Source organism: Gadus chalcogrammus, chromosome 18, assembly GCF_026213295.1.
Source record: "Gadus chalcogrammus isolate NIFS_2021 chromosome 18, NIFS_Gcha_1.0, whole genome shotgun sequence".
NCBI lineage: Eukaryota > Metazoa > Chordata > Actinopteri > Gadiformes > Gadidae > Gadus > Gadus chalcogrammus.
Window position 1 is genome coordinate 15,897,214 of NC_079429.1, and position 25,087 is coordinate 15,922,300.

A 25,087-nucleotide genomic window follows, 5' to 3' on the forward strand; every position below is an offset into this window, starting at 1 on the left:
AGTGGTTTGGCGGACACTGTGTAAAAGAAAACTCCATTGGCTCCGAGACTGCCTGTGGAGTAGAGGCAGAGTCACTGCCAGAGTCGATGGGGCATTACGGACACTGCCAGGGAAACTATGAGATCACAATGCACAGACCTGAGTGTTTTGTAGCTGCTGTCCCGGTAGATGGCGAACAGGGAATGGAATAGGTTGAAAACCACTGAAATGTCCAACAAGTACTTGTAGAGTGCGTTGTTCCCATGCTTCTATTTTTGCATTTGAAGTTAAGCGATCAACGTATCGTTCAGGTTTCGACTTTGAGATTCAACATCAGGGTAGAAACACATCAATGTTAGATCATTTGGGGTCTTGCCGATCAGATATTGAAGGCTGTGAACCTTTAAACCAGGGGATTGTTGAACCAAGATAACAGAGGGCAGATGGGCTGACAGGAAGCTCAATGGCTCAGAGATGTATGCAACAAGGCCTCCTGATGCCCTTCAGAAGGATCACCTATTGAATTCAAGCAGCTATTAGCAACCAGCAAGGTTGAAACCAATCAAAGCACAGGGGATCAATACCAAAGCAGAAATCGATTGCAAGTGCTGCATTTCCTTTTTCCCTACCGGATAGAGTTTAATATTCAGACCTGTATGTATTACTGAAGGGAAAATTGGTTTGCTCGTTCATCCAATCATTGATTCGTTCTCAAGTTCCCTGTTTGCTTTAGGCCAGAGAGGCACTCTCAAGAGGTTTTACAGCCCTCATTTGATCCAACATAAAAGATCACGTCCCAAAGTGCATTGAGTGATTAGCTGTCGTCCGTCAATACTGTATAAACACCCAACATGCTCCCGTTTATGTATCTGGTGACTCGGCTGTTTCTGAGTTAAAGTTGATGTGTCAACCTCTGACCTTTTGGGTCAGAAGTAATCAATTAACAATTAATCCTCCAACCTAGATGTGAAAGGTGCTGCAGGTTACGTTGTAGAGTGGTAGAGAGAGAGCAGAAGAGAGCAACTCAACTGAGAGTTAACTTGAAACTAAAAACATGCAAAGAGGCAGCCCTCCCTATTTTCTCTGCCATTGAATAGTTTTGCATTTAACATACCTTGCAGCCAAGCTGGAGAACCTAAACCAATCAGGGAAGAGAAGTCCTGATTGGTCACAATTTAATTTTGGAGCGGTCTAAAAGCTGATGGATGGCCATTTCAACAAATTTCACTTGAATAGCTCTAAAATGTACCTACTTACATTGAATGACGATGGAGTTATCTAGGTGATATGCTCCTTCAAACGTTTAATCATTTGAATGTTTGCCTTCATTTATTATTTTATTTTCACCATACTAAGGGATGCATGAAACAACAGTGACAATCCCCTTTTGGAACTCCTTCCCCCGTCATATCTGTGACTCCCCCTCCCTCGTGTTTCGAAGCATCACTTAAAAACACTCATTTTTCAAATTGCTTTTAACAACTAACCCTCCTCAACTCTGACACTGACGAGAAGCCTCGTCACTTCTCAGCTTTGAAAATAATTTATTTTTAAACCAGACTTGATATTTGATGATTTCTCTTGTATTTCGCTGCCATTGTTAAAAGTTTGAGTCTGGAAATGCATGATGACAATAACATGTAGTATAATACTTGCTATCATAATGACATGTCACCCTATCTACAGTTCCCTGGCTCACCCGTGCCGCCCCAGTCTCCCAGCGGCCCATCCAGTGAACCGGGGTCCCGGGTGTCATCGCCCCTCTCTTCCCCCCTCCCACAATGCCTCCACCACGACCACAACCACCACCCCCAGGACGGCTACTCCAGCCTGGAGCGGCTGAACCGGAGGCCCAGGGTCGGCAAAACCTCCCTGGAGAAGCTCCACCACTGGCGCTTGTCCCTGGACAAGGAGCCGCGGTGCCTCCCGGCAGCGCGGGGCAGCGCGGACGGAGGCTGCCGGGACAAGGAGGAGGAGGAGGAGGAGGACCAGGACCAGGGGGAGGAGGACCAGGGGGAGGAGGACCAGGGGGAGGAGGACGAAGGGGTGGTTGCCGAGGGCGACAGCACGTTTGTGCGTAACCGCAAGGAGCGCTCCACCGTTCTCGTGAGGCGGTTCTTCAAGAACAACCAGAAGGTGATTGATCGTAGGAAGAATATCAAAGCGATTTAATGGCAACTGGTTTATACTTTTTTCATTTTTCCACCAGCAAATCTTTCTGTTTTTCATTAGTTTTGGTATTTTCTTCTTTCTCCCGCATTTCTTACACAGATGGCTTAGTTGGTTTGTGTTTTCCTCAAGAAAATCCTTCCTTCCTTCATTCCTTTTTTCTTTCTTGCTTGCTTTTTCTCTGTTCCGTTGTTCAGTCTTTCTTTCTTCTCTCATATCTCTCCATCGCAGTTGGTATTCCTTTTTGTTTAATTTCATTTATTCTTCCATCATGACTCGACAATTGACTCAACACGTCATTATCTTATCATACTGTCATATTTGTACTTATTTATTCTTTTTTTTAATGAAGGTAATCAATTGTATTTGACCACTTTTATTGTAATGTGGGAATGCAATGAGAATTCCACTCCACTATGTTGGATTTGGCTAAAATAACCCCAAAACCACCTCTCCCCAGAGACCTCACCCCCCCCCCCCCTCTCCCCAGAGACCTCACCCCCCCCCCCCCCCCCCCCCCCCAGAGACCTCACCCAGGCCCTCTCTCTCCCCCCAGGTTTCCAAGCCCGTCTGCACGGGGACCAGGGCCATCGTGCGGGCCCTGCCCTCGGGCCGGCCGTCCACAGAGGTCTGGAGGCAGGTGGTCCAGCACCAGAGCTCCAGGCCCGTCAGGGAGCTGGTCTGGGGGGTCCTGGAGCGGCTCCGGGGGGAGGGGGAGAGGCTGAACGTCTGCAGAGGAATGCGTCGCCTTGTGGGCGTCAAACATCTCAAGGTAGGATGTTGTGGCAACACGCTGCAGACTCATGTTGTTGACGCGTACAGTTTCACATGCACACATTCCAAGGTCATGATACTTTTGCATATTTTATTTGATTGCATTTTTTTGTTTAGACTCATTCAGATACATGCTACATGCTTCTTTTTTTTCCGCAAAACATAAAATAATAAAAAATAAAGTACTTTGGGCCAGATGAACCACCATCTTCAAAAGAGTTCACAGAGTTCACACACACACACACACACACACACACACACACACACACACACACACACACACACACACACACACACACACACACACACACGGGGCCCGACTCCAGTGGGGGTGTGTGTCTCCGGCAGGTTGTCTGGTGAAAGGGGCTTTTGTTTTGTGAGGACTCCGGACTTGTGAACCTCTGAGGGCCGTCTTCCTACAGCAGACACACTGCGGACCCCTAAAGAACCTCTGTCTTTACATTATACCTAGGAACACACCGCAACCATCACACCCCGCTGAGCACGGAACAACACTGGTCTGTTCAGTGTATCATTCTGGAAAAAAGTTGGGAACTTTGCAATGCAGACACTTTTGTAGTTGAAATGAAAAGATTCTAAAGCAAATAGTTCATCAATCGATTAGTTTCCCTTGCTGTCCTCCTGCACTTACAGTCTTGGACTGCGGTAGGGTGCGGTTGTTTAGTTGTTGATTGCTAGTTGACTCAGCACGGCCTCATTGTTGTAGTTGACTCAAACCAGGCTTGACAGCGGACATCTATGTACAATGTGAGTGAACGAGTGTCTGCGGAGTCCTGAACAATGTGTGTGGGTCTGAACATGTGCTTTGAGTCATGAACAGTGTGTGTGTGTGTTTGTGTGTGTGTGTCTGTCTGCATAATGATCCTAGTGTGGCGGTTGGTTTTTATGTACCACATTATGCAGCACGGGCAGAATCACCACAACAGAGCCTGACGGTTATATGAAGCTACACACACTCACACTCTCTCTCTCTCTCTGAGTCAAAGTGTGTTTTATGGAGACTATGTGCGGTGATGTTTTATGAGGACCTTGCGGAGCGTTCGGGTCGAGGGGATCCGGTCATTCCAGGGCCAAGGTTTTAATAATGAGTTCTTTCTCTTAAAGAGTTGGGGGTGGGGGGGGGGGGTGAGTGTTGCCAACCCTTTCTTGTCAAAACATCATCCAAGCTACTCCTGCACTGGGCGTCGCCATGGCAACCTCCAGAATACACACCACGCCAGAGAGAGAATTAAGGGGGATGCGGACCGGGCTCCCGAAAAACAAAACAGAAGAAAGTAAAACTCGACCTGGCCCAGATTTCCCGTAAAATCTCACAGAATGTGATTGAGTTCGCTCCATTTGTTCAAAGTTAATGAATACACACACGCACACACACTCGCGCACATGCCCACACCAAACTTATGCCACATAGTTATCCTTTGGCTGGGTGCGTGGGTGGGGGGGTACAATAACAGCCGTGTGTTTGATTCCTGGAGGAATCTGCAGACTTCCTGTGAACCTCGTGTTTATTGGTCCAGCTAACGAAGAAGGAGCCAAAATATACAAGGTTATAGAGAGGAGAGGGATGGCACGACGGACTGGAACTTCACCAGGAGGGGAGGGCCGGAGTTTAACCAGGCTGGGACACTGTCTGTTCGGGACACTTTATCGCAGAATGAGTTAACACCGTGGTGATTGAGCCTATGGCCAGCTGATGAATGGAACGTGACAGACTGGAGGTCGATGGTAAAGTAGTACAGCTGGAAGGTGTCTGCAAAGAACGAAACAGACATCTTTGGAATGGCCACTTTAGGTTATGTAGTTTAACAGGGTTTGAAGTCTCGTAGTTTAAGGTTAGTATTTTAGGTCACCGATTGTAACATAGTTTTAATTTAAGCTCAATTAAGTTAAGAGCGTCGAACTTGAGGGAGCCTACCGAAAGAAACACACTGGATATGGAAACTCAATCTCAAACTGCCACAAAAGCCAATGTACATAACGCATAAAAGAAGAGCAAATGACTGGTTTGACACACACACACACACACACACACACACACACACACACACACACACACACACACACACACACACACACACACACACACACACACACACACACTCTCCATTTACCTCGCCCTTTCAACCACTTGAGGCCGAGCGGAGCCCTCTAATTGAACCAAGAGCGTTTGTGTTACTCTAAGTGCTGACATGACCACACACACACACACACACACACACACACACACACACACACACACACACACACACACACACACACACACACACACACACACACACACACACACCCTTGAAGGCTGGCAGCAGATGTGAAATGAGAACATGCTGAGGAGAGGCTTGCTATTGCTTGATGACCGAAGGCTCGACCTCACTCACTATACGGCGCATCAACATTTTGTAGGGCTGTTTGAAATCAGAGTGCACAAGTCTGGTTGACTACGATAGAGTTCATGACTTTATACCCATAATGCAACCTGAGGGCAGTCGTCAACTACTGCAAACTTATTTCAGCGCTATCTCCAATAGTGCATAGCAGCATTTTCATCTGATTCCTTGTGCTCGCCTGACACATCGGCTTGAAATGGGACCAATACAAGTATACCCGATAGACTTCAAGTCCATAATTAGTGTCAAAATTCCCCCTTTTTCTAACCCTTACTTATGGTAAGGAAGGGATATTGGTGCATCATAGTGTTTATAATATAGAGATTAGGGAATGAGCGAATACAGCAATTTCCCCTCTCCACTACCCATGATGCATTTCACCACCACTTGAAATCCCCAATCATTTCCCACAACTGTCATGTTCGATACTGGTTTGAAATTCAAACTGTTTCACTTTAGTTATGGTTGTTTTTTGGAGCATGATTGATTTGAGCGAGCCACACACTTTATCATCATTGTCTCATTTGCTGAGTCATCGCTTGGCTCGTCTCCTGTTGCGTTACCATAACGATGGCATGACATCGCCACTCTGAGGGGATTTCTGGGGGTGGGGCGGTGGTTCCTCTGTGTCTCTATCTTCATGACATCACTAACGGACCATTCGTGTTTAAATCAAACCCATGAGCGAGGACGAGCGGGAGAGGCCATGGAGAAATGGGTTTTGTTAGCTAGTACTCCTTCTAAAAAAATGGAAAGTGGTTAAGTTGAAAGACTGAAACAACAAATAATTATACATCAGCAAATGTAACAAATAACACAGATTGTGCTACTTGGCTATGGATGCATGCTAAGTTAACTATCTATGACTTGTTGGCAACTCATATTTTAAATGACCCTGTCAGGAAGGAAGGGCTGTATACAGTTTGACTGAGGCAGCGTGTGGACTATTTCCTGTTTAGTGGAAAAGTAAGGAACTTTCAAATACAGTCCCAGTTAAATATATGTGCGCAGAATCCCACGCCAAAATGCTCGCAAACGCACATAATAATAATAATAATAATAAATTCAATTTATATAGCGCCTTTCAAGGTACCCAAGGTCGCTTAACAAGAGGTGTACACAGGGGGGGGGGGCAGGTTAAAGGCCATAGGCCTCTAAGAAGAGGTGTGCCTTCAGGAGCTTTTTGAATGACTCCACTGAAGTGGCACAGCGGATATGGAGGGGGAGCAGATTCCACAGAGTGGGGGCAGAGGCGCAGAAGGCCCTGTCCCCAAAGGTCTTGAGTCTGGTGCGGGGGGTTTCCAGCTGGTCCTTAGCAGAGGACCTGAGGGACCGCAGGGGGGTGTAGGGATGGAGGAGGTCAGAGAGGTAACGGGGGGCCAGAGCATGCAGGGACTTGTAGGTGAGTAGGAGGATTTTAAACTTGATCCGGGACTTAACAGGTAACCAGTGGAGTTGCATCAGGATGGGGGTGATGTGCTGCCAGGGCTTAGTGCCAGTTAAAACCCTGGCAGCTGAGTTCTGAACATATTGCAGTCGGTCCAAGGTTTTGGAGGGGAGACCTGTGATGGAATTACAATAGTCCAGACGGGTGGAGATGAAGCAGTGGATGAGTGTTTCAGTGACTGAGTCTGAGAGTGAGGGTCGGAGTCTTGCGATGTTTCTCAGATGGAAGAATGCAGATTTTGTGGTGTTGTTGATATGAGGCTGAAATGACAGGGTGGGGTCAAGGATGACACCCAGGTTGCGGACTACGGGGGATGGGGTGATAGGGCAGCCATCCACTTCCAGCAGAAGATCCCCAACCTTCCTGAGCAGTGACTTGGGGGCCACGACCAGGAGCTCCGTTTTACATACCATCTCACACGTCCCTGTCAGCAGCTATAACCCCATCATTGATCATCTTTCATCCCCCCTGAGGACACACACAAACACGCGTGTGCACGTTCTAACATGCAAGCTTTTTGTTTTACTGCAGACGAGACAAGATTGTTGTTTGTTTATCTTAAAGTTTATTATCAATATCCTCTGCTTTGATTTCATTGTCCTCCTTTTCCTGTCAATATTTGTCGTGCTGTATTTGACTATCATGAAGCTCCCCTCTGCTCGCGCTAGACAAATAGCAAGGCATTTTAACCTAGCAGGATAATTGAAAACACCGTGTTTTTTTATTGGGCAATAAATCTTGCAAACAACCCCCCCCCCCCCCCCCCCCCGTGAGAGAGATAGCCGCCGACGGGCCCCTGAGCAACAGTCTGTACAGAAGGGTGTACGGTCCTTTATCATATACTGTACCATGCGTTCTGTCCTGTGTGTTCTGGGCCTCACCTATAAGAGGCTCTGGCTGGGGTCTGCTATAGCACCACATGTTCCAATGTAGATGTGTATGTATATAGGCCTACCCAGATAATGGTCAGATAGCTCACTGTCTGGCAGAAACAAGTAGACAGAAAGCTTCTAGAAGAGAAGACGGAGGTCTGATTGATGAACAGCTGTGGTCAGTGAGCTGGGACGACGTGCGCCTTATGTAAGCTTAGGAGATTACAGTGAACTGGGACTTTTTAAAAGATGAATTAAGGACTGCATTCACAGTGAAATTTCAATTTTGTCTATTTTATTCATTCCATATTATCTAAAAGAATCTTAAAAGATTTTATTAGCACGTTTTCTTCCTTTACATCCCTTTTGTGTGTGTGTGTGTGTGTGTGTGTGTGTGTGTGTGTGTGTGTGTGTGTGTGTGTGTGTGTGTGTGTGTGTGTGTGTGTGTGTGTGTGTGTGTGTGTGTGTGTGTGTGTGTGTGTGTGTGTGTGTGTGTGTGGAATGTGCAGACCGGTCTGCTTTCTCACCGACGTATTTGCTGCTGCTCAGCGAGGCCCTATCATGTGTGTGCGTGTGTGTGTGTGTGTGTGTGTGTAGCGTGCGCTAAGGCTCGGCTAGGAATGTCTGAGTCAACACGTGGTTTACCTGTGTGAGAGTGAACCATCTCCTCAAACCCTGCAGAACACTGCAGGTTTTCACTCAACATGCCATGACTGATGATGTCACATACATGATCAACGTTGTCATGGTAATAAGGATAGAAGCTAGGAGAGAGAGAGAGAGAGAGAGAGAGGGAGAGAGAGGGAGAGAGAGGGAGAGAGAGAGAGAGAGAGAGAGAGAGAGAGAGAGAGAGAGAGAGAGAGAGAGAGAGGAGAGAGAGAGAGAGAGAGAGAGAGAGAGAGAGAGAGAGAGAGAGAGAGAGAGAGAGAGAGAGAGAGAGAGAGAGAGAGAGAGAGAGAGAGAGAGAGAGAGAGAGAGAGAGACTCTCTCTTCCGCTATGGGTCAGGACCTAAAACATAAGCATGCACTGGGGAATCTGGACCCCCCCTGAACTGAACCACAAGATACGGCTGAGTCCCAGGGGTTCCTGGGTCAGGAATTTGAAGAGCAAACGCCAAAACATGAGCCGAAGATGGGGAACAAGAACCAAACACAACCTATTGTGCTCTTTAAGGAACGATGAAATTCGCCATTTCAGAACAGCAGCTAGCATAGCTAGCATGTTTGTATGTGGGTGTGGGTGTTGTTTTTATTTTTGTAAGGGTGTGTCATCACTGAAATTCCCACAGCCGGTTTCATATCTGCACATTTTCTTGGTGACATCACCTAGCACAAAAGCACCCGTACAGACATGAACTATGCTTTATACCCCTTTGATATGTTAAAACTAAATCTGTTTAGGGATCCATCTTTACATTTTTGAGTTTAGGTCAGTTTTATGTAAGTTGAATGTGATGCAAGACATGGTCAAATTTCGGTATAAGCCTTTTATCGCCGAGGTGTAATAGTAGGGGTGAACACATCTGTTTCTCATGATTTTAATTGGGACCTGGCATGCCTGGAGACCCAGTGGCAGCCAGCCATGACCGTCTGTCGGTGAGACATGCTTGTCTCCTCCAAGTCATGCAATGGGAAGAAACGGGATTTCGTTCTCATTATACAAACCCTATGCATTTTCCTTTTGTTTGTTTAAAATTGGCTAAGTCATCTCCATGATATATATTTTGAAACGTCCGGTTTGAGAGTTATATTTCAGTAAAAAGTGATAACGGATGGATATTAAATTTACGTTTAGGGCATTTAGCAGATGCAGGATATTATTGAATATCTTGGCCTCAATGGGCCAAACATGGATGATTTCCATTGCTGGTTGCAAAGAGCTCCATAGAAGACACGTCTACAGTCTCTTAACGGTCGTGTGTAAACACATTATTTACTTAATGAGCTACACCTGTTTTTGCCCCTACACTTCTGTGATTTAGGCCTGTGAACATAGAGATGGTTTTGTTCAGGTATAGGGCTTGTACATCAGAGTGCCTCTTTTGTTGGTGATACTCGCCATTTTTTGATGACAGTTATGTCAAATCCTTAACGAACGTATATATACCGTTGCCTAGGCAAATCAAAACTTTGTTTTGCCTTGTCTCACATGAGAAACGCTGTCAGTTTCAAACACAACAATGTCATCCAATAATGTCAAAATATTTTACATTAAATTGCTAAACAATGACAGAAATGCCAATACTACCAATATCACTCCTATATATTCCCTATACCTCCAAATTGAGGCAATCCTTGTGATGTGATGTCACGATGTGAAAGCCCTATTAGGTAAAGATGGTTAAGTTAGTATCAGGATATATGGTTTAGTTGTAAAACTACAGATGGTTATGTTTTGCTGTTATATGACAGGTGGTTAAGTATAGCAAGTGTTTGGTTTGGTCGTTGCCGTATTGTATGATGTGTCACATTTTAAAATGCTCTTTACAACATCATCGTATGATCTTGCTACATTTGATATAAGCGATAACCACATTCTTCAGAAGAATCACGTATGTGGATTCAGGAAAAGGGAAGCTGTTATTATGTGTCACACTGGCAGTTTTCTTCCATAATCATTTCACCATCTAACCGATAGCTCCCTGTCCTCAGCACAAAATTGACACGGTAAGAAGAATATTTATTTTCTAGTAAATCAAATAAGTAACCGAGGAACGTATTCTTTTTTAGACATTGCCTATTGGCTCTCTAGCACCATCTGGCTGGTAACAGTTAATAGTTGTGTGTGTGTGTGTGTGTGTGTGTGTGTGTGTGTGTGTGTGTGTGTGTGTGTGTGTGTGTGTGTGTGTGTGTGTGTGTGTGTGTGTGTGTGTGTGTGTGTGTGTGTGTGTGTGTGTGTGTGTGTGTGTGTGTGTGTGTGTGTGTGTGTGTGTGTGTGTGTGTGTGTGTGAATAGACTGGCGTCGTGTCATTCACTGAATGTAATATAATCAAATTAAATAATTGGTGAAATAAGGTGGATGGGTAATTTAGTTGGAATTTAAAAGTAATGAAATAGATGTGAAAATTATAAAGTATGGTATTCGTTATCCAAAATAAGTCGCTTGTCTCTCTGACACAACATAGAACATACATTAAAATAAATTAATCTGGAAATTGTAAGATGTTTGGCAAAACAAATGGTGTCACCAAATCTTCCCACTAGGGGGTGTAGTTCTCATAAGAAAGTGGATCAACCCTCCTTGAGAACGCAGCAAGCATATCGACCCCTTTATCACGGAAACGGTCCATCTGCGGTTGGCACTTTTTTCTTTGCTGCTCTTGAAGTAGAATAGAAGTGTGTGTGTGTGTGTGTGTGTGTGTGTGTGTGTGTGTGTGTGTGTGTGTGTGTGTGTGTGTGTGTGTGTGTGTGTGTGTGTGTGTGTGTGTGTGTGTGTGTGTGTGTGTGTGTGACACAACTGCAAGTGGGATCTCCAGCTTTTCAAAGTAAAAGTCCACAGTCTAGTACTGAGCTACCAGTCTAGTATTTCAAAATTACTGCTACTTAGTTACTTACCTGTACATTGAAAAGAATACATAAAACATTAATCAGTACATCCAATAAATGTAAAATCTGATAAAACAGACAGAAAAAATATATTTGTGAGTAGTTATATTTTGTAAAGCTTGAAATGTCAAACACGCTGTATATCATATAAGAGCATGTCACTATCACACTTCTAACTGGCTCCTGGCCTCTGAAACATCCTGACCATCACTGGGTTTTCTTACATTGATTGGTCTACTTGGTTGAACAGACATCACCACTCGAGGTTAAGACAGTAGGACCCGCCCCCCCGCATCCATAATCAAGGTGAAATGGATGACAGTTGACGCGGCGGATCAGCTGAGGTTTGATCCCCTCTGTGATCGTCGTTAAGGTCTGGGCATTCGCTGACCGCTGATCAAAGGCAGCTGGCTGCTTTGATCCACACACCTCTTTTGATGTCAACCCCAGCAATCATTACCATCCTCAACGAGGCAAACTCATAGGTGATGGGTCGAGTGTGTGTGTGTGTGTGTGTGTGTGTGTGTGTGTGTGTGTGTGTGTGTGTGTGTGTGTGTGTGTGTGTGTGTGTGTGTGTGTGTGTGTGTGTGTGTGTGTGTGTGTGTGTGTGTTTACTGTATAAATAAATCAATGTGGCAAATTATCTAATTGAGCATCCCCTTTCAGTCTCGTCTTGTTGTCGTGACTTTGTCTTTGTCGATTATCAGAATGCGTCTCTTGTGGATTTATTCCGTAACTTTATTACTGTCTGTGTAACGACAGTGTGACGGTTCCAAACCCACAAACAAACGATTTGATTGTGGATTCATTTATGGATTCATTTTGAGGACACATCAACTGTATCCATCTATAGACGCATGAATTCAGGAAGAGAATTAGAGTGTTGCGCATTTAATTATGGATTATGGATTGGCATGGTGGAGGAAGAGACGCATCAGATCATCCGCCACTGGTTCACCTGTGCTTCAGACTTTGGCTCGGTTGCCGCCCCCCCCTGGGGTTCATCCTGACTAGAACCTGTGTGTGTGTGTGTGTGTGTGTGCGTGTGCGTGCGTGCGCGCGTGCGCGCGGTGTCTGTGCACTCCCGGGGGTTGCGTCATCAAGGAGGCGGATCAGCGAGGGCTGTTTGGCGAGGCGGCTTAGAGACAAAAAGCCTCAGTGCCCGAGGGCCTTTAATCAGCCGTCGTCATGGCAACGCCGGCCAGCGCCACGCTTACAACACGGATCAATTGCCCGGCGTCCTCCTCGTCCCCTCGGGGTCCTTTTGGGCGAGCAGTCGACACTCTGACCAATGGGAGGGCGGGCATCGACCTCGTAAACGGGGCAGCCATAACGGAGCCATAAAAGCGATTTGTGGTTTAGTTTTAATTATGATCCAAGCATGGATGGATTATTGCCGGATGCACCTCCAATATAGTGTACTAATAAAGTCTGCTCTACTGTGTGATGAACAGCAAAGCCATTTCTGGGTTTGATAACGTCTTACACAGAGCAAGGGGAGGTTTACTAATTGCCAACGAAACTTCAACATCTCCCATAAATGTAAAAATGAATGAATGCTAGAATAAATATCTAGTGGTAGTCAATGACAAAATGTCATACTTGAGAAGAAATGAAGAAGCACAGTAACATGAGCATTGGCTGAAACGTGGGTCAGATATTGTTCCCTGATCTCCAATGAGACACGTTTCATCTGCCCATAACTGTCATATCTTTTGTAGAAATCTTCATAAACTATTTCCTGCTCCTTGATTCTTGGCAGGGGCGTGTCCAGGGGGGGGGGGGGAGGCCCATGCTCCCCCCCCATCGCCCCATCACCCCATCCCGCCCAAAGCTTTAGATCGGCCACCTCTTATAAATCTGGCCATTTATAGGATTGAACTGAGTCAGAACCTTTGTCACAGGGGCAGGTGTGCGTGTGTGTGTGTGCGTGTGTGTGTGCGTGTGTGCGTGTGTGCGTGTGTGTGTGTGTGTGTGTGCGCGTGTGTCGTTTGTTTACAGAGTGAAGTGTCCTTCTTCTGATACTCATCTCCACGGTGACTCCCCCCTGCCCCCAGCGTCCTATCTCCTTGTCTCCTAATATGGGGAGAATGCAGAGAGACACACGCACACACACACACACACACACACACACTGCCTCTTGTTTTGGTGCATCCTGTCTCGCTATTTTCTGCACTCTTGTTTTCTCTTTTTCTTTCTTTCTCTCTCCATTTCTCTCTCTTTCTCTCTCTCTCTCTCTCTCTCTCTACTTCCATTTCTCTATTGGTCGCTCTCTATTTCTCTATTGGTCCCCCTCTTTATATTGCTCTCTCTCTCTTTCTATTGCTCTCCCTCTTTCTATTGCTCTCTCTTTCTGTCTTCCCCGGTCTCCCTCTCTCTTTCTCCCTCTCTTTTTGTAACCTCTTTTCCACTGATGGAAGTTTTCTCCGTGCTCTCTCCCGTCCTCACCATCTCTCCCATCCTCTCTCTCCCTCTGTCCTGGGCATGTGTGCTTTCTCTCTCTCTCGCCCCTCTCCCCCCCTCTCTCTCTCTCCTCCGCTCCCTCCAGTTGAGTCCAGTGTGTGTATACTAACTGAGACCTATTAGAGTGAGGCTGTGTTTTTCTCCTCTCCCATAGATCAACTTTTCCCGTCTCTCTGTAAGTAAATGCCGCGGTCCTCTGTCTTGTTTACGTTATTTCATGCAGACATTTATGTTCTTGAAGCCGTCAGGATCCTTGTGGTTTCCAAATGTAGTTATTTCATTGTTGGTGTGTTTATTTGGAGGCAGGTGTAAAACGTATGGAGTGCTTTGCGTTGGGCTTCAAGACTCTTAGAAGTGAGAAGGGATATTTCCTGCACGTAAAAGTTTATTGAAGCACATAACATCATTTATTGAGTGAATGTGTCCACAGTTGTTTTTTTTGGACACTCAATTAAAAGAAATGATATGCTCTCTCCTTTTTTCGAAAGCTGAAGAGAATGTGTTTCTTAGTATTTCTGTTAATATTTATTCGATGCTTATCTGTTATCTGTTAGTTAGCTTGCTAGGAATATCTTTCTGCTGAACTTGCTCTTACCACATCTCCTGTACCAGAAAGCAGGACGTTTTGTGGTTTCTCATCGAGCAGCGCAGGACAAGTGGCCATGCTAGCAGCACTTAAATCCCTTGAGGTGTTTGCGTGTTTAATCGTAAGTGTATAATCAGAAGCCGTGCGCTAGTCTTGAGAGCTAGCTCAGCGCAATGTACAAGTCATTGGGGATTGAGATTTTTTAAAATGAAACTGAGTTCTTCTTAAAGTGAAGGAGATTGATGGTTAAGAAATAGGTCGGGACATGACAGGAATGACTCTACTCTTAATGACAATGGATACATGATGTTTTCCCCGTTCCACAAACACACATAAACAATCACTATGAGAAAGAAAAGTTTAGGATGTTTTTTCTTGTTTCAGTTGCACTTTGGTGGTGTAAGTCATTCATCAACCTTCTTATCAAGCCCTGACGGAGTCAATGGATGTTGGTGTGTGTGTGTGTGTGTGTGTGTGTGTGTGTGTGTGTGTGTGTGTGTGTGTGTGTGTGTGTGTGTGTGTGTGTGTGTGTGTGTGTGTGTGTGTGTGTGTGTGTGTGTGTTCTATGTTTGTCACACTGTGGCCGACCTGGCTGGTGTATGACATCATGAGAACTGGACCTCAGATTAGGGGGGTGGGGGGGTGGTCCCAAAGGTTCTGGCTGTAATGGGTTCCAGGTTGCTCTCTCTCTCTCGCTCTTTTCCTCCCTTCTCTCCTGCGCTATAAGGCTCTGTCCGTCTCTCTGCTCTTTATCCCTCTCTCCTGCTGAGCCTTCTTTTATCATTCTCATTCTTACTCCTCGTTATTTGTTGGTATTTAATCTGTCCTATTGTTCCCTCGCCTCCCGCTCTGTCTCTAGGTCTGTATCTGACACTCACTAACTCCCTTTGCCTCTGTCACTCTCTGTCTCTTTTACTGGCTCTCACTGTCAGTCTGTCTATACGTCTGTCCACACACACACGCACACACACATGCACACGCACAAGCACACACACACAGTGGGGGTGATGAGTGTGAATCAGTGTTTGCTCGAAACAACTTCTTGTGAAATTCATCAAGGAATGAAGATAATCCTCCTGTTTCTTCCGTTTCTTTCATCTCTCCGCTCTTCTCCTTCGCTCTATTCCCTTTTCTTTCTCTTTTCCTCTGTTCCTCCTTCTATCAACCATCCATACCTTCCGTATCTCCTTTCTCCTTCTCCCCTCCTCCTCGCTCCTCTTTCATATTACACTTTCACATTATTGATCAAATGCTTGTCAGTGATAATTGCAATAATACATTTTTTTAATGATAAAATCCAAAATCTGTTCTCGGCCGGAGATATTTACAAATACAACACAAGATTCTCGTTCTTACTGTTATCGTTATTGTTATCATCATTTTGATCGGAATGAAATGTTTATTAAAGGTCACCGTGGCAACCAGACATTTTGTTTTATTGTAGGCTCATCCAAATAATCGAACCATGCGGTTTCCCTAAAAGTGTTATGTCGGAGGTGCTCGTTTTATTTTTCACTTACAAGCGCAGTTCTAGAATACATCTTTTACCGTTGTTATTTTATATTTGACCTTCATTGATACAGGAGATAAATCGTCTAACCCTGGCAGTTATTTTCTGGCACCGAGCCACGGACCAAAGAGAGCGATCTGTGTGAGGAGAGAAAGTTTATTAAGAAAGTTCAGTCATATAATAACAAAAGCTGTAGATATGGAGCAGAGGGTCCACGTGAACGGCAAAATGCAGTCATTTCTACCGTGCTTGTTCAGTGATAACAAGAGTAATCCCATCCCTCAGTATGCATTCTTTCCGTGTTCCCTGGCTTTGAATATGCAGATAATATTTAGAAACATACTTTGTACCCTTATCAGTGTTTTCCTCCAGAGGTTCTTTGTTGAGGTTCTGTCCACTGCCCTGGACACGTTTCAATCCCTTCAGATAGATGTTAAAAGCAACGCATATTTATTGAAAAAGTTTATTAAGAAAACTTTGTAATTGTTGCTTAAAATAGGAACACCATCCTGTCAATTCAGGGATGTCAGGGAACGGGAGGGGATTTATATAGTTTTAAAAGTACATATCCTCGATTTAGAAAGCTAACCTTTTCTAGACGCTATTTTTAATAAATTTTCATGTAATAGAATCATGCCAAGAAGAGGTGTCACTTCGAGTTTCAGTTGGGTTCACAGCAGCACCTGTGATTGGTCAAATGATATCACACGTTTGATTGGCTCTCGGGTGGCTTGGCGGTTCATTTCCCAAAGCGCAGCGGGAACCTTGAGAGGGAACGCATGCGCCTGATTGGCCATCCAGCAACCGCTGACAATAAAAAAATAACAAACGCTGAAAATAACAATGAATCAAGTCTCAAATGAGGGCCGTGAGGTGCTGTATATATAGATACCTCTATAGACCTAGAACGAACTAAGAGAGTTTTATTGAGTGCACTGACAATGTTATTCATGGGTCATTTGTTTATCTTATTTGTTCTGTTTGTAGAATATGGCCACACACACACACACACACACACACACACACACACACACACACACACACACACACACACACACACACACACACACACACACACACACACACACACACACACACACACACACACACACACACTTGCTTGCTCCAATCAATTTACAGACCATAACACAGCTCTTGGAACACACACACACACACACACACACACACACACACACACACACACACACACACACACACACACACACACACACACACACACACACACACACACACACACACACCTCCCTCGCGGAGCATACACAAACAGATCGGCAGAGCAGTGATGGAGGCCAGACGTGGAGGCAGGAAAGGCAAACATTACCTTGTTTGAGACGCATAGCAGAGATTAGCGAGTCCGCCATCCCTCCAGCAGCATGAACACGCTGCACACCCGCACAGCCCTGCTCTGCTGAGAGGACCCTGAGGCTCTGGCTGGAACATTTACATTGGCACGCATGTAGTGTGTGTGTATGTGAGTATGTGTGTGTGTGTGTTTATGTGTCTGTTTGAAAGTGTGTCGATCTTGTTCGTAAAAATTCACTAAAGTTGCAGTCGATGATCGATGATGGTTCATTAGACGGTTCATTTTGTAACAGGTACTTCTGAAATTAGTGCATTGTAGTTTGACTTAAACACCAATCACAGCAGGACCATGAAAAGCATCACGGTTAGGTCTGTAAACTCTAACCTATGGTGGACATGTGTGTGTCTTTGTGTTGTTGGCTTAGTTCCGGAGGTAGAGCTGGTTGACTTGTAACCGGAAGGTTGCTTGTTCGAACCCTGTTCGGTGTCCTATCCCTAAGTGCTCCCGACGAGCTGGCTGTCGCCTTGCATGGTTGACTACGCCGTCAATGTGTTTATCAAGGGTTGTAAGTCGCTTTGGATAAAAGTGTGGTTGTATTGGTGTTGGTTTCGGGTGTGTGTGTGTTTTATTAATGCTGCACATTCGTTGATAGTCTTGCTTGTGTACCAACACACCAATAGATGCCAGAGATGGCTCATAAAACACCTGTATTGAGGAGAGCTCCCCCCCTCCCGGTTTCCGAGGTGCAGTGAATCCAGCGCTCCCCCGGGGCCTTCTCGACACACTGGGTGGCCAGGGACCATGCTCAGTGGCGCTTTGACCTGTCACAGAGTCCATTAGCGCTGAGAGTGTTGGAGACATCCAGACCTGGAACACAATGCCAAGGTCCTTCGGTCACTCTTCCTCCTTCTTCGTCCCTCCTTTTCTCTCCTTTCTCCTTTGAGTCAATAAGTCCTTTCTTTCTCTTCTCCTTTTCGTCATTCCTCCTTTCATCCACCTCTTTCCCCCTTCATCCCTCCCTTCCTCTCCTTTCTCGTCTGTTACTCTCTTAAAGGGGAATCGTCCCAATCGGTTCTCTTCTGATATCAGAGAATTCTACCCGATATGCGTGTTGCGACATTTTACTGCGTCCGTGAAAAGTGTGCAGAAAAGCCCTTGCCGTTGTCGTCGTTCCAGGATTTGTATTCTCCATTAGTTCACTTTGGATTAAGTTGATGATGAAGACCGGAATTATTGCCTATGAAAGCTTCTCTACTCTTCTATTCTATTCTCTTCTATTATATTTAACAATTATACGCCGAAGGCGAGGTGAATAGTGGGGAATAGCCCCCGAGATCAAAGTTTGAGGGGGCTATTCCCCACTATTCACGGAGCCTGAGGTGAATAATCGTTTTAGTATATGCTACACGTGAACACTAAAAATAAAATAAAAATAAACAAGATAACACTTTATGACAGGATTTATTTGTTTTTATTAGCGGTTTATTTGTTTTTATGACCGTGACGAGAAGACCGTCACGCGACATTTTGCGATGAAAACAATATCCCGAGTTTGAGATCGCAATCATGGGATATTGCCCAATATCCCGAGATAACAAACGAATCAAATGGCGCCATCTTAGGAGGTTCACGTGTAGCATATACTAATAGAAAATAGCCCATCGTGAAGGTCTCCTTTAAACCTCCTCTTTCACTCCTCCTCTGCTCTGTGTTCTTTATTTCCCTCTTCCTCCGTTCTTTGCTTCCTTCTGTTCTTCATCCTTTCAATCACTTCCTCTTCCCTTTCTCACCCCTTCTCCTTCTATGCCTTTCCCTGGTATTGTATCGATGGAAGCATTGTTTAAATGTTTTGTTTTGGGGGATATCGTGCTGTATTATTTTCTTTCCATGTGCCCATTATCAATGGGTGTGTGGAAACCTGACAGACAGACGGACGGACCTGAAACCACCAACAAGCCGTCCCATGCTAGATTTTCTTGTGACATTTTCCAGGCTTTGGCAAGAACTCTGGGATATGATTCCATACCACATCACAAATTTATTTAGTTTGATATATCACGATATTACAAACACTGTGGTGTCACACGGTTTTAGTCAGACAACCAACAAAGGCATAAATAAATACCTGTATGCGCGAGCCATCAGGTTGTTTCTAGGAAATATATTCTCTTTCTGTTGGTAATTTACAAACATTGCTTAAGGAATATCTCGATAGACTTTATAATTCGGTCTAAATGTTGTCCTTAAACCCATTTCTACGGACTCTACTCCAGCATGAAGTGTTACTGGGCTAGGGGCCAGGACAGCAGTAACGCTGAACTCTCTCCCAGTGACCTCAAAGGTGAAAGGTCGTCTGAAATGACCACACACATTCACATTCACCTTCACATACTGCTAAATCAATGATGAAGGCCATAATGCTTTTGATATCTGTACCCATGTACATAATATGGGGCACATTTCAAAGCAAATTAACAGAAGGAAACCGAGCTCCCGAAATGCAAGCAAGCACATGCACACACATGCACGCACACAAACACACACACGTGCACACATAGCCTTAGTAACCCTTTCGTCCGGTTTCTTAAAATAGACTAGGTTCAAATCTCTCGGTGTTTGTCTCAAGTTGGGCAACGTGTGTGTGTGTGTGTGTGTGTGTGTGTGTGTGTGTGTGTGTGTGTGTGTGTGTGTGTGTGTGTGTGTGTGTGTGTGTGTGTGTGTGTGTGTGTGTGTGTGTGTGTGTGTGTGTGTGTGCCTTGCATAACACACACACATAAGTACATTCACACACACAAGCACCCACCTGAGTCAACGTTTGGTGCTCTTGAAATACACGGACACACACACAGAAACACACACACAGACACACACACAAACAGGCTTTTTCACTTCGGCGTGTCAGAGACAGCTGTACTGTGTTGTGTCATGTGACCTTCATCATGTGACCTCTCTCTTGAAATACTGAATGATGTGCCGGGCAGTTAAAATACTTTGTGTGGGTTTTTAATGGTGTATGACTGTGTTGTTGTGCATGTGCATTTGCTTCCCTTTGGAGTGTGAGTGTGTCTCTATTTAAGCATGTGTGAGTGTATGTTTCAGTGTGGGTGTGTGTTTGTCTTCAAAAGTATGCATGATGTATGCGCTGCCTGTTATAGTGTGTGTGTGTGTGTGTGTGTGTGTGTGTGTGTGCGTTTCACAGTGTGTGTGTGAGCGTTGCGTATCCACATTCCAGTGTAAAGTCCATCAGACCTGAGCCCCTGTGTAGCGGGCCCCCTCAGCGGAGCCAGGGGCCCCCCTCAATAATCCCCCCCCAGAATGAGGGGCTGTTGCCAGGCAGGGCTCAGCGGCACGCTCCCCTCACCGGACGGGGCCGGCGCCGGCTCCATCTCTGTTATTGGTCGCCAGAATTCACACTAATGTGCGTGAGTGTGAGTCAGGCTGGTGAGTAAGGCCCCTGCCGCTGTCCGTCAGCCCCCCCCGAGACTGAGGGGAACCACGGGGCTCAGGGGGTCGACCCCCAGCCCCCAGTGGGCTGGGGGTACGGCCTCAGGATCAGAGACTCAACAGGTGGACCGCCGGCATTAGGGGGATCAGACCCCTGCCATAGCCACTAGGCTGTCCCGTGGCTGAGATTCATACAATGCAGAGACATCTAGAGACATAGTTTATGCACATTCTCCATCACTACTTTCTTGGCTTGGTATTGGCCAAGAATTCTTTCCTGTATCTGATGCTTGTTTGGGGGGAGAGGGAGGGAGGGAGGGAGGGAGAGAGAGAGAGAGAGATAGAGCGCGCTGCAATCCGGCGTGGAGATGGAGGCTATCGCCGTGCTGATCAGTTCAACGGCAACTCACTTCATAAGCTTCCTGTTTAAATGAATTGTCCACTGGCGAGCGTAGATTAACAAACACAAACACAGGGACGGGTTTCCTGCACAGGGCCTGGCTACTGTCAGGAGAGAGAGAGAGAGAGAGAGAGAGAGAGAGAGAGAGAGAGAGAGAGAGAGAGAGAGAGAGAGAGAGAGAGAGAGAGAGAGAGAGAGAGAGAGAGAGAGAGAGAGAGAGAGAGAGAGAGAGAGAGAGAGAGAGAGAGAGAGAGAGAGAGAGAGAGAGAGAGAGAGAGAGAGAGAGAGAGAGAGAGAGAGAGAGAGAGCTCAAATCAAAAGCTGTTTTTCGTAAAGATCTTTACACGAATAAACAGCAAACAAAAGACATGAAAGCATGTTTGCAAACCAATGGCTGAGACAAAGGAAGAATGAGTAATGTGACAATACGATTAAATAAATAGATACAAGTAATAAAACAAATACAAAACACAGACCGAGTAAAAGGGAAACCATGAGGCAGGGCGAGATACAAGGAGCGACCGAAGGAGATACATGGAAGGGAGAAAGAGGTTTGAGGGAGCAGAGGAGAGTGAAGGAGAGGCTAAGACGTCGTTGGAGGTGTTGACCTCCTTCCCTTCTCTCCCCTTCCTCCTTTTTTAATATTTGTCTGATATACGTTCAATGATATATTTTTGTGTTCACTCTGGAAAGTGTCATAGAAGACTTGGAGTACTTAGAAGAGCACTATATGAATCAAATGTCTTATTATTATTATTATTGTAAGAAAGGATGAGAAAAGATTCATAGAGGGATAAATGCAGCAAAGGACCAATCATAGGTAAAGTTCATATCAGGATGAAGGGAAAGGGGAAGAGGAGAGGCAGAAGATAAGGACCTGACCACGGGGTGGATCGTTAGTTGATCTCTTTCTTCCGAGATCCATTTTCCATTCCCGTCAACAGAAATGAAAACACAATTGTCATCGTCTCCCAAAGAATATTGCATTTTCATCAGACACGGTTTAAAGCTCCTCTCTCCCCCCCCCCCCCTCTTCCCACCACCTGCAATCCTGCATCGACATCATTTCCTGTCCCCCAGTCCCTTCTCTGCAGCCCATTTACTCCACCACCAAAGCCTTCCTCTAATGGCCCACCACCAGAATAAAAGCCATTTGTTGGGTTTGTCACAGGTCCTTACAGGAAGAGCGGAACTCTGATGTGCTCCCAAAACAACTCGCGGCTCGCCGGTCTCGGAAGTGCTTTTTGTCTTTGCTTCAAGAGTTTTTTCTTTTGGTACGGATTTGAACCAAACTTTGTACAATGGTGGCTCATTGTCCAAAGAAGCCGACCTTTCAAGCCAATTGGCAAAAATACATTTTAGATGTTTAACTTTTATTGGGTTTGCACTCATGCAAGAGCATGGACAGGAAGATGTCACTTAAATGATACATACTGCGATTAGTTCCTCAATATTTTCCATACAGACACATATTACACATCAAACTGTCATGCTCAACAAATTTCTTATATTTTCCAAGAAATATCTTCCACATGACACACACACACCACACACACACACACCCACACCCACACGCACACGCACACACACACACATAAAACACTTATCTTGGCTGTTTCTAATCTGAAGTGTCCCTTGTCCTACAGGTATTGAAAAATGTGCAGCCCTTAGAGGAGCACCACCTTCTCCACCCCGCCAGGAAACTGCTGCTGGCCTGCCCTGGCTGCAGGCCTCCTCGTGGGGCTAGGCCATCACCTGAGCTCCCAGGCCTGGGCCTTGGCTCCACGTTAGGCCCAGAAGAGTTGCCCAGGTCAGTGGTCTTGTTGTTGTTGTGGTTGCTTTAACCAATGAGCTGCTCCTTGAAGGTACACACACCTATACATTGACACACAGCTAAAATTATGATTATTCTTCCATCACACTACACAATAAACTTCACTTCTGCCACTTTGTCTTTAATATTTTAGATACAATTTGTAGAACACACAATTTGTAGAACACATGAGGCACATTTCTCCTCCAAGCCTTGACATGCACTGTGGGGTCTACTTCACTTCCACTGAGACTCATGTAATAGGAGTCATCGTGTGTGTGTGTGTGTGTGTGTGTGTGTGTGTGTGTGTGTGTGTGTGTGTGTGTGTGTGTGTGTGTGTGTGTGTGTGTGTGTGTGTGTGTGTGTGTGTGTGTGTGTGTGTGTGTGTGTGTGTCAGGTGGTACCGTGCGGTGGGCCAGCACACGGCGTTGAGCAGCCTGCTGGGTGGAGCGCTGCTGGAGGCCACGTCCGCCCTGTGCTCTCGCTCCTCCTCCTCCTCCTTCAGCTCCTCCTCTTCCTCATCCAGCCCCACGGCCCTGGGGTGCAGCACCCACATCATGCTCAGAGGTAGGGAGCACTTGGGGGGCCTGTGTGTGTGTGTGTGTGTGTGTGTGTGTGTGTGTGTGTGTGTGTGTGTGTGTGTGTGTGTGTGTGTGTGTGTGTGTGTGTGTGTGTGTGTGTGTGTGTGTGTGTGTGTGTGTGTATCTCTGAACCTGTACGCACATGTATTTGTGTGTGGGTTTGTTTCTACATTTGTGTTTTTTTCAACTTTCTATTTTCAACAGTATTTCAACTTTACAGCACACAGCTTTATTGATTTTGAAATTGCTGTACAAACAAGTTATTTCATTTATATAATTCCGTAACGAGTAATCAACCAAGTGTTATCATCAATGTGTACAGCAGCGAAAACAGCCGTTGGATTTGTAATTTGTCGGTTCAATCTGGTGCCAGGTGAATGATGTCACTCCCTGTACTGACAACAGTGATATCAGCCGGCCAATCACAACCGCTATGTCTCTTTGAATGAGTGACATTGTGACGGCTCAACGCGAGCGCTCCCCCACTCAGTAATTCCCGCTCTTTGTTCTTGAACTTTACCCCGGAATGTGTGTACTTAACGTCACGCTTTGATTTATCAGTCAATGTTTCTCCGATACGAGCCCGGCAGGGGTAACATTGTCTGGAGAGTTTAGTCAAAGCAAAGAGAAAGAATCGTGTGGAAACTCACGCCATTCTCTCCTATTTGGTTTATATTTTTCAGTTTGATATTTTTCAGTTCATATTTTCCTGGTGATCACCTCCAGTGGATAATTTTCCCCTGACACTTTTCAGTTGATATTTCTTTTGTAACTAAGGGATTGGAGTAGAGGGATGGAGAGATAGAGGGATGGACGAGGGCCAGCTCTGTGTGTTTCTCATCAGCGTTCTGGTGGCCTCGTCTGCTCTCATGACTGAAGTGGCTGCCTGTGTTTTTCTCTAGCTTTCTTCTTTTTTTTGGTTCATTTCCTGACATCTTTTCAATCAGTCATCAACCTCAGACACACATATGCACACACACACACACACACACACACACACACACACACACACACACACACACACACACACACACACACACACACACACACACACACACACACACACACACACACACACACACACACACACACACACACGGTTCTGACATTCGGTTTTAGCAGACAAGCTGACAACATTGTCTGTCTTTTGCAGGAGAAATTATATTCACTGGTACAAATATATGGTTGTTATATATATCTTTGTACCGTTTGTTTGACCCTGCTTCTTGAGGGAGAAAGGGGTATTAGAATAATGCTTTCCTTCACATTTCTATGTCTTTCTTTCCTCTCCTGCCTCCTCTTTCTTTCTTCTTTGAATGTCTGTTCTTCTGTTCTTACGTTCTATGTAGTTCTGATTAGGAGTCGCAGGAACATGTGTTTGCCAGTTTCCGCCGAGCTCAGGCCTGCGTGATGACATCATTGTTGTAGTTTCCTGTCAATTATATTAAATTGGTCTCAACTTATCTAGAAAACCTTTGTTTCTGGTAAGCTGCCCCCTCTCTCTGTATCTCTCAACTCCTATGGTTGTTTAACAATTCTGCTGCCAGCATTTTGCATGTGTGTGTGATTCAGTCCATTATCTACTGGCTCTGTACACACACACACACACACACACACACACACACACACACACACACACACACACACACACACACGCGCACACGCACGTACACGCACGCACATACATAAGGACACACACACTCTGAGCCTGTCTATATCTGTGTGGGTGACTGAATTCATTAAGTGGGATGAACTCCACCTGCCTCTCTGCCGG

The 25,087-nt window shown here is 45.5% G+C and overlaps 1 protein-coding gene across 4 annotated transcripts in view; it reads left to right on the forward strand.

Moving 5' to 3' along the window:
- The first annotated feature begins 2,002 nt into the window (after nt 1-2,002).
- The window catches only part of plce1 (phospholipase C, epsilon 1), a 74,022-nt gene continuing 50,937 nt past the window's right edge, over nt 2,003-25,087 (forward strand). For all 4 annotated transcript variants that reach the window (XM_056577760.1, XM_056577762.1, XM_056577763.1 and 1 more), the window contains exons 1-4: nt 2,003-2,115; nt 2,705-2,920; nt 22,566-22,729; nt 23,130-23,299. In XM_056577760.1, the coding sequence (XP_056433735.1) occupies nt 2,888-2,920; nt 22,566-22,729; nt 23,130-23,299 (367 nt within the window). In that variant the 5' untranslated portion in view covers nt 2,003-2,115; nt 2,705-2,887. The remainder of the gene's footprint in view (nt 2,116-2,704; nt 2,921-22,565; nt 22,730-23,129; nt 23,300-25,087) is intronic.